We start from the raw sequence: 15,374 nt of genomic DNA on the forward strand, positions 1-15,374 counted from the left end.
CAGACCATAAATTTGAGATTGAAGGCGACAGCGTTCACTCAGACAATAGGCTTTTGTAAGTACCTTCTCCAGAAATGCAAGAGCTACACTAGAATGGTTTCCCCCAAAATACGGGAGCAAGTCTTACATAGAATTCAATAGAATTCATTTTTATTGGCAACAAAAGGAGACTGAAAGCATGTTAAGAGGCAGCTGTAGCAAAGGGGTTCTAGTCGTGTTTACATAACAAAGTGAAGTCAAAAATATCTGTGGACAAGGTCTTGCTTTCTGTGATAGATGATTCCCCCAAACCTGGTAAAAGTCCAAGCAGGTAAAACAGAATTTGACTCATCTAGTCACTGTTATCTAAATGGACATTGTAAGTGAATAAAATTAGACCCCATCTGGGGTACTGCATTGAGTTCTTGACATCCGGCCTCAAAGGACATATTGGCTTTGGTGGAGTATAACAGATTCATCAGAATGATACCAGGGCTAAAAGAGTTAATTATGAAGATGGGTTGCCTAGAGTAGACTTGTACTCCCTTGAATATAGAAGATTAAGAGCTGATCTAATTGGAGGTGTTTAAGGTGACAATGGCCAGAATTTTTTAGCTTTTTGGGCGGGCACACGCCCGACTCGAGCAAGTGGAAAATGACGCATGATGACATTGGGCATGCATCCTGAGGTCATCATGCGCTCGCACAATATTTCGGTCGGCGGGTGCAGGCAAGAATTGGAAGCGTGCGCGCCAATTAAAAGGCCTCTTCAGACCATTAACAATCTAATTGAATTAAATTTCTTGCCGCCCGTCCAACCTTACAGTTGGTGGGCAGGTGAAAAAGGTCAAGCAGCCTTTGCATTTTTTGCGAAACCTCATCCTCTGGCGGGATGAGGTTTCCATCCGTCATTAAAAAAATTATATACTAATTTCTAACATGTCCTTGCTCATATGACAGAGTCACACGAGGGGACATGTTTTTTTAACATTTTAAAATGCTTTATTTTTAATATCTTCATCTCCGAGGCAGCTCTGTGCCTCAGGGAGCTCTTCATGCACGCACTTGCACGTATGCGTGATGTTCCCTGCTCGCCCTCCTCTCCCTACCACACAGGCAGCACTGAGCACAGCAGCGTGTGTTTCACGCTGGGTGGGCCTTAATTGGCCCGCCAGCGTGAAATCGCGATCCGGCCTTGACCGTGACCCCCTATCCCCTGCCAACCGAGCCCGCCCGACGAAGTAAAGGATTTGATTGGGTAGATGGTAAGAAACCATTTCCTCTTGTGGGGGAGTCCAGAACAAGGGGGCAAAACTTTAAAATTTGAGCTAGACTGTTCAGGGCGATGTCAGGAAACACTCTTTCACCCAAACGGTTGTGATAATCAGGAAAACGTTCCCTCAAAAAGCTGTTGAGGCTAGGTCAATTGAAAATTTTAAATTGAGATAGATTTTTGTCAAAGATTTACAGAATCGTGGCAGGTAAATTGAGTTAAGATTAGCCATGATCTAACTGAATAGTGGAACAAGCGGGAAGGGCATTCGGCCTACTCCTGCTCCAATGAAGGCAGAATAAGAGTGAGGATGTGCACAGAAAGGCAAGTGAGAATATCTTAAATCCACAGAAACTGAATCTTCACAGTTACATGAGCTTCAAAAGGCAGTTTTTAAGCAAAAAGCAAACAAAGATAGTGGTAGAAAATGTGAAAATCTGCTTGATTAATTTCATGTATGCAGAATGAAATATTAATCCAACATTATTTTATGTAAGGGATTAGCCCAAACTGATTGCTTACCTACCTTCGAATGCAAATCTTCTTGGCTGGAACTAATGGCAAATCCTTTAAAGGAATTCTCCTTGGCAGCATTAATAGCCTTATAACTTTCTACAACATGGCATCTTAATCTGTAAAGTACAAAATAATTATTTGGTTAGTGTTAATATCCAAAATGGCAACCTTCCAGAATTAAGTTCATATGCGCTTCAGGTTACTGTTTGAAGAAATGTGCTATTACAAACTGATATTCAACAGTACGCTACAATTTAAGTAAAACAAGGGTGCAATGATAATATTGCTTCTTTCATTTTTGGAATAAGATAATTTATACTTTTTTTTTTAAAAAAGCACAGAAAGGCTAAAATTGCAAAATTCTAGTAGTGCCAACCTTTTGCATTACAAGTTTACAATATTCCCTTTCCCTCAACTCCGGTTTCCAAAATTTCAGGATTACAAAAGCAGAATGTGCTATATGGTTGCTTGGTAGAAATTATACATCTTAATTTATGGAATTCAGTTGAAGTCCAAAAGCAGTAGCTGTAGCTGAGTGTCTGCACACACATAGGGAGGTAGAGAAGGAGAACAAGGGTGTATTAAGGTGTGGTCACAGAGCAAACCAGCAAATTAAGAGTGATCTAACAACTCAAATGGCACTGGGAGATGTCAACGGTAAATTGTTAGGATTCAAACATGGCTTATTCCCATTCCCTTAAAAGCTTTCAGTTCTACTTTGAAATATTCATTATTTTATCTGCTTTTGCAGCTCAGGGACATGGTTCAAATTATTTATGCCATGAATACATATTGCATGTTTAGAGCAGGCTAATGTTTTGATATTTGATCAGTTGGATGTTCGGTCTACTGCTGTTGCAATCTTAACTGTTCATTTTGGTTCAAAAATCTCAGGATTCCCTCATGAGGAAACATCATGTACAACAGACATCTTTATTCTAATGCAATTTCCTGTTCCATCCATATATCCTTATTTTCTCTTTAAATGTCTGCAGTAAAGGAAATGAAGTACAGCTGGAATATGATTTAATCGGGATGCTAAATTCATTCCCTATAACCTTTAAATAGCACTAACTGAATTTAGGGTGACTGGAAGAAAATCAAGTAGTGGATAATTTGTGGAAATTTACATAAAGACAATCGTATTAGCTGTTTAAGATACTTAGTGACAGAAATTTAATGGGGTGAGGTGGTGGTACCTTCCCTGATCTTCCAGCTATACATTGGATAAACTCAAGTAGTCAAACTTGGAAAGCCAGCTGGATCTCCTCAGGCTTCACTCAGCAGCAAACTTATAATCAGCTTCCTCATATGTAGATGGTCATAAATGAGCATGACCATACATGGGTAGCTGAATCATGCTTCACTGCTCTTCAAACATTTATTTAGTTTGATGAAATCCTCAAATAAACTCAATGCTGAGCATCTCATTACTTGGTGCAGTCATATTGAAATCATCATATTAAATAACTTGCTGGCAGGATTTTTGCATCTGGGATTTTAAAGGACCTACTTTTTATGTTCAAGGTCCTCCACAATACCATATCCAAATAAAACATCCCTCAGATGTCAAGTAATGCTATCAAGTACTGATCTAAACTTATCTAGCCGAGCGTAAGCCTTTTCTAAAACTCAGATGAGCAGATATTAGCCCAGAAATTGCTGGAGCAGCACAATGTGGGAGAGCTGCGAATTGGATTTTTAAACTCACCTTCAGGCTGCATTATTTTTGTGCCTCAAATTACAAAAAATATGAATTTATAATGGCACAGCGATAACTTATAATGGGACATCTGGGACTTCATGAACATTGATTAAGGTGATTACAAACAATGACATTTAGGGATGGAGAAAAACAAGCTACGATAGGAAATTAAGAGTCAAATTGGATGCAGAAAAAATACTTATTAATAGATCAGGGGATGTGGACATAGCTGGAAAGGGCCAGCCTATCTTTAATTGTCCTCGACAAAGGGGTGGTGAGCAGCCTTCTATTAAAGAGGGGAATGAGAGGGTCAATTGAGAGAAAGAACACACAAAATGAAAAGTCATAAAAAAATTAAAATTACCTCTAGGAACAAATTACCACGTGAAAAAGTATCATTGTTACTTTTTCAGGTCTCCAAAGTTGAATGGCACGTCAGGATCATAAATCATGTCATAAGGGAGAGGCGATGGAGTAGTTGTATTGTCGCTGGACTAGTAATCCAGAGACCCAGGGTAGTGGTCTGGGGCTCGGGTTCGAATCCCACCACAGCAGATGGTGGAATCTGAATTCATAAAAATCTGGAATTAAAAGTCAAATGAAATAAAGTTGACTGTTGCAAAAACCCATCTGGCTCACTAATGCACTTTAGGTCATCCTTACCTGGTCTGGCCCACATGTGACTCCAGACCCACAGCAATGTAGTGACTCTTAAATGCCCTCCGAAATGGCCTAGCAAGCCACTTAATTGTCACAAAAAAAGGAACAAAACCAGATGGACCACCCAGCATTGACCTAGGCACTAGAAACGACAACGGCAATCTGTCAACCCGGCAAAGTCCTCCATATGAGGAATACTGCCAAAATTTAGAGAGCTGTCTCACATGACATAGTCATCCACACAGTATCATACCTTACAGATAACGTCCCAGCCACCACCATCCCAGTGGAGGTGGTGGCACAGCGATATACAATCGGGAAGGAGCTGCCCTGGGAGTCCTCAACATCGACTCCTGACCGCATGAAATCTCAAACATGGGCAAGGAAACCTCCTGCTACCACCTACCACCCTCCCTAAGCTGATGAATCAGTGCTCCATGTTGAGGGTGGCAAGGGTGCAGAATGTACTCTGGGTGGGGGACTTCAAATGTCAACCACCATGAGTGGCTTGGTAGCACCACTACTGACTGAGCTGGCCAAGTTTTGAAGGACACACTGGTAGAATCTGCAGCAGGTGAGAAACAAGAGGGAAAAACATATTTGACCTCATCCTCACCAACCTACCTGCAGTAAAAGCATCTGTCCATCTGTAGGAGAGACCACTGCACAGTCAATGGGGAGATGAAGTCCCGGCTTCACATTGAGGATATCCTTCATCGTGTTGTGTGGCACTACCAGCGTGCTAAACTGGACAGATTTCGAACAGATCTAGCACCTCAAGACAGATCATCGATGAGGCGTTGTGGGCCATCAGCAGCAGAATTGTACTCAACTACAATCTGTGACCTCATGGCCCGGCATATCTCCCACTCTACCATTACCATCAAGACAGGAGATCAACCCTGGTTCAATGAAGTGTGCAGGAGGGCATGCCAGTAGTAGCACCAGGCATACATAAAAATGAGGTGTCAACCTGGTGAAGCTATAACACAGGACTACTTGTGTGCCAAACAGCATAAGCAGCAAGTGACAGACAGGGATAAGTGATCCCACAACCAATGGATCACATCTAAGCTCTGCAGTCTTGCCACATCCAATCATGAATGGTGGTGGAAATTAAACAACTCACTGGAGGAGGCGGTTGCATAAATATCCCCATCCTCAATGATGGAAGATCCCGGTACATCAGTGCAAAAAATAAGGCTGAAGCATTTGCTAAAAGCTTCAGCCAGGAGTGCCGAGTGGATAATCCATCTCGGAGACCTCCGGACATTCCCAGCATCACAGATGCCAGTCTTCAGCCAACTCGATTCACTCCACATGATATCAAGAAACGGCTGAAGGTACTGGACACAGCAAAGGCTACAGGCCCTGACAATATTCCAGCAATAGTACTGAAAACTTGTGCTCCAGAACTTGCCGCGCCCCTAGCCAAGCTGTTCCAGTACAGCTACAACACTGACATCTACTTGGCTATGCGGAAAATTGCCCAGGTATGTCCTACACATAAAGCAGAATGAATCCAACCCAGCCAATTACTACCCCATCAGTCTACTCTCCATCATCAGTAAAGTAATGGAAGGGGTCATCAACAGTGCTTTCAAGCTTAGCAATGACCTGCTCACTGATTCCCAGTTTGGTTTCCACCAGGGCCACTCAGCTCCTGACCTCATTACAGCCTTGGTTCAAATATGGACAAAAGAGCTGAACTCCAGAGGTGAGGTGAGAGTGACTGCCCTTGACATCAAGGCAGCATTTGACTGAGTGTGGCAATAAGGAGCCCTAGCAAAGCTGGAGTCAATGGGAAACAGGGGAAAGCTCTCCACTGGTTGGAGTTATACCTAGCACAAAGGAAGATGGTTGTGGTTGTTGGAGGTCAGTCATCTCAGCTCCAGGGCATCACCGCAGGAGTTCCTCAGGGTAGTGTCCTAGGCCCAGCCATCTTCAGCTGCTTCATCAATGACCTTCCTTTCATAAGATCAGAAGTGGGGATGTTCACTAACGATTGCACAACGTTCAGCACCATTTGCGACTCCTCACATACAGAAGCAGTCTATGTCCAAATGCAGCAAGACCTGGACAACATCCAGGCTTGGGCTGACAAGTAACATTTGCACCACACAAGTGTCAGGCAATTACCATCTTCAACAAGAAAGAGTCCAACCATTGCCCCCTGATGTTCAATGGTATTACCATCACTGCATCCCCACTATCTAGATCCCAGGAATTACCATTGACCAGAAACTGAACTGGACTAGCCATGTAAATACTCTGGCTACAAGAGCAGGTCAGAGGCTAGGAATAGTGCGATGAGAAACCCACCTCTTGACTCCCCAAAGCCTGTCCACCATCTACAAGGCACAAGTCAGAAGTGTGATGGAATACTCTCCACTGGCCTGGATGAGTGCAGCTCCCATAACACTCAAGAAGCTTGACACCATCCAGGACAAAGCAGCCCACTTGATTGGCACCAAATCTACAAACATTCACACCTTTCACCCCTGGCGCACAGTAGCAGCAGTCTGTGCCATCTACACGACGCTTTTCAAGAATTTACCAACGCTCCTTCGACAGCACCTTCCAAACCCACGACCACTACCATCTAGAATGACAAGGTCAGCAAGAAGATGGGAACACCACCACCTCGAAGTTCCCCTCCAAGTCACTCACTATACCTGGAATCATATTGCCGTTCCTTCACTGTCATTGGGTCAAAATCCTGGAACTCCCTAACAGCACTACATGGACAGCAGTAGTTCAAGACGGCAGCTCACCATCACCTTCTCAAGAGCAACTAGGGTTGGACAATAAATGCCGGCCCAGCCAGCGAAGCCCACATCCCATGAATGATTTAAAAAAAACCGTTACTGATATGAATCACCAGCCCTATTTGGCTACGAGATTAATTTGGACCAAAGGTGTAAATCCAGCAATTTCATGGCACACAATGCAGAGCGACACCCATGATGAACTAATAGTTTTTTTTTCCATTTTGGCATGGTTTTCATCAACTAGCTCCAATTACCCAGCAGTTTGTGATAAATCAAACTTATGTCATAGCTGTTCTTAGTCACGAATTGTTTGCTTTTTTTTTAAACCAACGCTAATAATGACAGATACTATTTTGCAAGCAATTTCTGGGTCACTTAAATGTTGGTTGATGGATAAATATTGTTTAGAACACCAGGGGGAATGCTTGCCCATCACCCCTTCAAATAGTGCCACGGGATCGGTTACATACCAAGACAATCCACAGATTGCCAGTTTAACATTCATCTGAAAGATGTCACCTTCGACAGTGCAGCATTCCTTCAGTGCTGCACTGAAATGTCAGCATAAATTATGTACTCAAGTCTCTGGAGTACAGCATGAACTTTCAGGTAACCTTCATGTTACCCCTGAGCCAAGATCGACAAAATAGATTATATTGCTTTTAACAATTATTAAAAGATTGACTTCAGAGAGTGGTGCTACTGCCAAGGAATGAGACACCTTTTGTCAGAGACAGTGATTAGTGAGGTCCACAGAGGTTATGGATAGCAAGAAGAAAGCGACAGGCACGCAACATTTTGTGCAGTAAAGTCACTGAATGTTGGGAACAAGCTACCATTTGTGAAGGGTGACAGTCAGGTGAGGTGTACAGAATTCAACAATTAAGGTGATAAAAATATGAATTAAAGGTCCCTGCAAGGAAGGCGGAGGAGGTGTGCTATAAGTATTCAATATTTAAAAGGTGTAACCAGTCGTGACTAGATCAAATGTGGCTACAACCTCAACTCAGGATCAAAAAGAAATCCAAAGTCATGCACCTCCAGAACATAAGTGGCTAAAAGTAATAAAGGTAAAAGTGGAAGATTTGGCCTAAAAAAAAAAAATTCTTCAATACCTGTGCTCCATCACTTGGTCTCTAGGAACTTCCTTCCAGAACTGACCCAGGTCAGGAGGACCCCCTCCTGCTGCTTGGTTCATCTCAGCAGCCATCACCAGAAACCTGTCCTGGGGGGAGGCTTCAACACCTGAAAACAAAAACAGTTTTAAATCTTGGTAGCTTGAAATTGACGAAGTAAATCATAACACTAATAATAAAAAAATACACAGTAAATAGGGGCTCTCTAATCCATAGATGGAGTCTCATTTCTAGAAGTTAATTATCACTTGCAACATTTTAAATATTTAAAAAACAGGAGAGACAGAAGTAACTTGGATTACTCAATTATATTTGAGGGGTAAAACTAAAGTCACTGTGATCTAGATCAAAGTTTGAACTATTCATTCACATGTCACTGACATTGGAGTGCTTGCATTTTTAATTAACTTAAAAAAATGAACGTTTGATTGAGGGGAAAATACTTTAAATGTAAACTAGTCCTCCTTGTTCTCCATGTTATAAATGAAGTTCTTAGTCATGAGCTCACGGTTAAAAATTGATCAGATGTTAACTGCATCTTGTACCTGACACAAAAACAAAACAATACACGCTTCACGTATGTTAATCAGTGCAGGCTGCACCAGACCAGAAGAGAGTTTAGAAACAGATTCCAGGCTTTACATAACACAAACTGTTATAATTTGCCATTTGTTAACACAATGTTATCCCCGCTATGCAAAGTGGCAAATTCCATTCTATTTCAGTAATCACATTAATGTTGAAGTCTGAGCGAATCACTAGCTACAAGTTGAACAAACAGAACTCAGCATTCAGCACCCATCTAATTCTCAAATGCTGTAATGCTGTAAAAAAACGGCTCTTAAGAAAAAAAAACCTTCAAGGATAAGGATCTGTTGGTTAATAAAGGCAATACGAGGGTACACTAGTTGAAAATAATGGTTTAAAAGTGCATTTAATTTTTGCATCCAAAATATAGAGCACTCAGAGCTATTCCAAGTTTACGATACAGATATTTGGTGAAATGAAAAGATGTGCATAATAGAAAATTGATATATAATGGTAGGCTAAGAAACTAGCTGATTTTTTTTTTAAATTGCACAGAGAAATTGAAGACATGATAGAAAGGCTATCCAAATGGAAACAGCAGCAGCTTCACAGTCTCCATAAATTTAGATCAAGTGAGCTCAAAAACTTAACATTCATACTTTATACAGAGTGTGTAAAGACAAAATATGATCACAGTTAATCTTACACTAAATTTTTAAGTTCACACATGAATATCTTAAGAATCAAACAGAAATTTAATTGTACAGAATGGTCTCAGAGGTTGGAATTCACCATCAATAATGTTAGAGCAATGTGGAAAACAGTTGCAGTGGTTTCCTCCCCGCCAAAAGGCGAACCAGTTCTAGAAGGTGACCTCGCCATCCTTAAACTGGAGGACAAATGGGAGGCCCTCCAGGTCGGAGCACAGCTAGCAGTCCAGGTAAGAGAGGGTGATGGCATCTTCATCTTGAAGCAGTCTCTCTCTAACTATTTAGATGTTTAAATTAAAAAATTGTCTTAGCAGCTGAGTCATCATTGTGGAGGGGAAGCTCCTCCACAGAGCAGCCTGAGGCAGCAGCTGCGGTCAGGCAGGCAGGGAGCGCTACAAAGCCTGTTCAAAGGGCTGGCCTCCCAGTCTGCTGAGAAGATGCTTCCTGGCTGGTGTAGTACCAGGCACCTTAATTAGCTATTCAAAATGAGAAAGTGGCCTGGACGGGGCATACACAAAATTCACACTACCCATCTCCGCACACAGCCCCAAACGGGCGAGGAAATGTAGCCCATTAGCTTTGTTTCTCTCGCTATGGATGCTGCTGAGTATTTCCAGTGCTTACAGTTTATATTCAATATTTGAAAGTCATACTTAATCAAAACTTTTTAAATGTACTAGTCCTGTAAACTTCGATGGGTTGATCACAAGCACTGCCAAAAAAAGAAAAAGAGGAATTGAAGCTGGTGGTGTTCCCATGACATTCATGCATCTATCCTCATGAATGCAATATTAGTTTGTTTAAAGCAATGGGAAGAGAGAAAATATCAAAGGTGAAAATGCTCAACTGGGGAAGAGCTAATTTTAGTAATGCAAGGTGGGACCTAGCACAGGTAGATTGGCAAAGGCAACTGCAGGGTAAAGCAGTAACGGAGTAATGAAAGGCATTCCTGGAACAGGTATTTCAAGTACAAACTAGCCATATTCCTTTGAAGGGAAAAGATAAAGCATCTGAAGCTTATGTACCCTGGATGGCAAAGCAAATAAAGTTAAAATAAAACAGAAAAAGGAAGTTCATAACAAAAGTCAGGGGCAAGATTCCGGAAATAACAAGGAAGGTTATGGGAAGAACAGGAGGGAATTGAAAAAATTAATGCAGGAGACAAGGAGGAGAAGTTACAAGAAAAAACTTGAAGGCAACATAAATTAAACCCTAAAACATTTTATAAACATTGGCTGCAGGCTTGAGCAAAAGTTGGGCCCATTAGGGAATCAAAGATAAATCTTTATGTAAGGGCAAAGGGCATAGCTAAAGTATTAAGCATACTTTGCAATTGGCTTCAAAAGGAAGCCTAGGATTTACAGGTTACACTGAAAGAGGAAAGGGAAACTATGAACAGAATAGTAATAGGTAGATGATGTAGTAAAATGATGTCACCTGGTTGTGATAGAATGCATCCTTGGTTGCTGAAAGAAGCAAAGGTGGCATTGGTAGCAATCTTTCAATCCTCATTGGATACAAAAGTAGTTCCTAAGGACTGGAGGGTTGCAAATGTTATACCACTGCTCAAGAAAGGAGAGAGGGTTAAACCAGGAAACTTTAGATTAGTGAATCATAATGCACAAGTTATTGGGAGCCATCATCAGGGATCAAATAAACTCTCATTTGGAAGGTATGGGTTAATCAAGGAGCATCAGCATTGATTTATTAAAGTAATGTCTAGTAAACATGATTGAACTATTTGAAGAACTAACAGAAGGTTGATCAAGGTAGGTGCAGTAAATATACTTTTGGAAGACACTCAATGAAGTGCCAAACAGGAGACTTAAGAAGATGGAAGCCCATTAAGCAAAAGGGAAACTGCCAGTATGGGTCAGAGGTTGACTCACTGACAGAAAGCAAAGGTGGTCAATACATTTTTTTTTGAGACTGGGAGGTGATCTACAGTGGTGTACCCCAAGGGTCAATTTTGGGCTCATTAATCTCTTCAATTTTGCTAAACTATCTAGACTTGGATGTACAGAGCAGCATTATAAAGCTTGTAGATGATACAACCTTGGCAAAGTACAGTAGTATATAGTAATAAGGAAAGTTATAGGCTTCAGGATGACAGACAAGATGTTGAAATTTGTAAGTTTTTGGAACTCCCTTCCTCAAAAGGCAGTGGGAGCAGAGTCTTTAAATGTTTTAAAGGCAGAGATAGATTCTCTATAAACAAGGGGGTGAAAGGTTATCTGGGGTAGGCAGGAGATTAGAGTCAAATCAGCCATGACCTTCTTGAATGGTGAAGCAGGCTCGAAGGGTCAAGTGGCCTACTCCTGCTCCTAACTGGTATCTTCATATGAAATGAGTAGAAGCATGGCAGATGGAGTTTAACATAGACGAATGCGAAATGATGCACTTTGGGATGGTTAAGTGAAATATAGCGTACAAATGGCACGAGTTTGAAAAGTGTAAATGAGCAAAGAGATATTCACGAGCACAAATCCTTAAAAAGGTGGCAGGACAAGTTGAGAAGGCGCTTAAAAAAAACATTGGGTTACTTGTGTACTTACATGGTTACAGACAAAAATGGGGATGTGGGACTATGCACAACTGCTCTTTCCAACAGCCAGCACAGGCATGATGGGTTGAATGGCTTCCTTTTGTGCTATCATTTCTATGATTCTATCACCTCCCTACTTTTTGCCTGAGTCAATAAAAAAAAAATCACTGCCCTGAACCCTGGTAGTAGCTGCACTGGAAAGTTATTTATTTGCAGCAGCTACATTCCTGAAGGAGGGGGAAGAAAAGGGGTCGAGTTTACTACATACAGCATTGAAAAACTCAAAACTACCCATTCTAACAATGAACATACTGCACCAGGCAGTACAGCTCCTACAATTTCATAACTTTTACTACGATTTATATCAGCACAATAAACCAAATACATACTAATAAAGCAGAAGGCATTAAGCATGCAGTCCACAGTTTTGAGTGTCCTGGGTTTACTACCCAATGGATAGTAAATTCATTTTGGATTTATTCTGCTGGAGCATGCTAGAGCAGCACGGGGTAGCTTGTGGAAAATATTCCTATGCGTCACTGAGCAAGCATTAGGCTGAGTTAATTGGGTTCAACTAGATCAACTCTCCACAGCAGCCAGTGTCAGTCTCATTGAAATGCTGCAAAAATATTGTAGTGATGACACCAGGAGTCCTGGTCTTAGCACAGAGTTCATGTCAGCCAATGTTCGACTTACCTCACAGGATGCAAGAATGGAAATCTTCCAGTTCAATTTACTGTTCAAACGGAAAATATTCTGTTTGGAATACAACGTTAACACCAGTGGCAGCCATATTTAGGGAAAATACAGCTAAGGATTAAACATCTTCTCTAACAAGAGACTACTAATTCATACCTGTATAAAGAAATAGTTAACCCAATGGAATCTTAAGAGCATGGGAATTGTTACACACTGTTCCAAACTCGGGACCTCTACCACTTAGAAGGACAAAGGCAGCAGGTGCATGGGAACACCACCACCTGCAAGTTCCCCTCCAAACCACACACACCATCCTGACTTGGAACTATATCACTGTCGCAGGGTCAAAATCCTGGAACTCCCTCCTTAATCTGCACTATGTGGATTGCAGCAGTTCATAAAGGGGGAACCATGACCTTCTAAAGGGGAATTAGGGATGGGCAATAAACTTTGGCCTTACCAGGGACAACCACAACCTATGAACAAGAAAGGAAAAAAGATCTCTTATCAATATGCTGGTATGAAAATATCTCAAGAGACTTTGCCCTTTGGAACAACACCTCCTATTCCCCATCTTCACACACCCCTCCCCCCCCCAGTCAATTGGGATGATTGGAGATGATAAGAAATTAAACACAAATAATTAAACATTAAAAACATAAGTAAACTGCTCTAGTCTGTAATTAGTCTATGAAGTTCCACTGACCAAGCATTACAGAAAAATAAAGCCTCATTACAAAGTATCCCTGCACATAAAATCATCTAAGATAAAAGCAAAATTCAGAGGATGCTGGAAATCTGAAATAAAAAGAGAAAATGCTGGAAAAACTCAGGTCTGGTTCTGAAGCAGGGTCATACGGACTCGAAATATTAACTGTTTCTCTCTCCACAGATGCTGCCAGACCTGCTGAGTTTTTCCAGCATTTTGTATTGACATCAAATAATCTATGCGGGTCTCTAGTTAAACATATGCGTAGATTAAAATATTATCTCCAATCACACAGGAGGAAAGCAATTTGTTCTTCACTATATAATCTAAAATTAAACAGCAAAATTATTTTTAAAAAAGGTCAGTATAGGTGTACAGAAAAGTCATCCCATCCTGATATCAATTTTGAAAGTTTAAACAGAATATTAATCCAGCACCTTTATAACCTCGTTTGTATATTGTAAATACAGCAGAATTATATTAGCATATAAATTTGCACCAAAACTACAGAAACATTAGTCAATTTCAAAATGAAGCCTTATGCTCTTTAACTCCAGTATGTACTCTATGGAATTATGGTAATCAATATTCCAAAAAAAAAACTGCAGATAAACAAGACACTTGCAGCTTTATATCTGCAAAATCTACAGCATGGATAAGTGGATTCGTGAGACGACTGGTCTGAAATTCATCAATAGTTAATTGTTATTCTGTTAGGCACCAGTATTTCTATTAGTAGTTCAGGGCACATGTTATTTTATGTGAGGGAAACGTGACCAAGTGGCCAAGTTTTGGAAAAAAAAATGCAAATTCATTTCAATGGTTCTCTTCAAAAGGTCCAGAATGCTAAAGAAAATCTTAAACAAGTTAAATTTCTGTTCTAAAAGACGTTATAAAAGGTATCACTGTTCCATTCACATTCTTCTGAACTGGTACAATCTTTAAAACACAGTTACATTGAGAAGTTAGTTATTTACGAGGTTATAGTTTGCAACTTCACAATGCTTCACATGCTGAATAAATTAAAATGCTATTTCGTTAATCGCGGAACTCAAAATGTGGGTCCACCATTGGTGGGTAGGGAACCATTAAAGGTTACTTTAGAAAAGCAACTAGTTCTTAAAAAAAAGGCTGAGCTCAGGGCTGCTAATTATGAGACTGGATAGCATTCACCCCAGACTGCTGACGGAAATCAAAAGATTGTTGAAACTTTGGCTGCAATTTTTTTATTCCTGCAGATGATGCCTCTGGACTGACACGTGCCTAAATATAACAAGTGAAATATGGTAGGTGCTGGAAATCTGAAAAAGCCAGAAATTGCTGGAAATGCTCAGGCACCTTGGCAGCTTCCGTGGAGAGAGAAACAGAGTTAATGATTCAAGTCTGTGACCTTCCATCACACCTCTGTTTAAGATGGGGAAAAAGTATAAATTGGGTAACTATAAACCAGCTAATGGCAGTTGTGGGAAAATCCAAGATAATGGGAGTATATATTTAATAAAAGACAAATGATGTGTATGAACAGAGAAACCTAGCGATTCAAATACACACATCCCTTAAAGTTTAAGCACAGATAAAGCCCTCCAAAGGTCATGAGTATGTTGGGTTTTATAAAGAGACAGAAGGCACATTAGTAAAATAGCAACCATTAATTGGTAAAGCCAGACAATAGGCTAGTTAAGAGTACCACGTGCATCCAATTACAGAAAAGACAATGAGCCAAAGAGAGCAGTCATTCACCATGACGATCCCAGGAATGCAAAATTCTCCATGACGACCCCGGGAATGCAAAATTGCAGTTATGAGGGGATATGGTGAATGGTGTCGAGCTTCTCGAGTGTTGTCGGAACTGCACTGAACCGGGCAAGTGTGTTGTATTCCAACACACTTCACTTGTGCATTGTAGATGGTTGACCAACTTTTGAGGAGTCATGGGGTGGGTTATTTATCGCAGAATTCCCAGCCTCTGACCTACTCTTGTAACCACAGTATTTATATGGCTAGTCCAGTTCAGTTTCTGGTCAATGATAGCCCCAAGGTTATGGTGAGGGGATTCAGTGATGGTAATGCCATTGAATGTCAGAGGGGGATGGCTGGATGCTCCCTTGTTGGAGATGGTCAATGCTTGGCACTTATGTGAATG

The 15,374-nt window shown here is 40.9% G+C and overlaps 1 protein-coding gene across 2 annotated transcripts in view; it reads right to left on the reverse strand.

Moving 5' to 3' along the window:
• mospd2 (motile sperm domain containing 2) overlaps window positions 1–15,374 on the reverse strand; it is a 94,985-nt gene that overhangs the window by 12,818 nt on the left and 66,793 nt on the right. The window contains exons 13-14 of one of the 2 annotated variants that reach the window (XM_041211037.1): window positions 8,020–8,149; window positions 1,779–1,884 (exon numbers count right to left, since the gene is read on the reverse strand). In XM_041211037.1, the coding sequence (XP_041066971.1) occupies window positions 1,779–1,884; window positions 8,020–8,149 (236 nt within the window). Of the gene's footprint in view, window positions 1–1,774; window positions 1,885–8,019; window positions 8,150–15,374 lie in introns of both variants that reach the window. The other variant, XM_041211038.1, reaches the window with a different exon arrangement.

Source organism: Carcharodon carcharias, chromosome 18 (assembly GCF_017639515.1).
Source record: "Carcharodon carcharias isolate sCarCar2 chromosome 18, sCarCar2.pri, whole genome shotgun sequence".
In the NCBI taxonomy this organism is placed as follows: Eukaryota; Metazoa; Chordata; class Chondrichthyes; order Lamniformes; family Lamnidae; genus Carcharodon; species Carcharodon carcharias.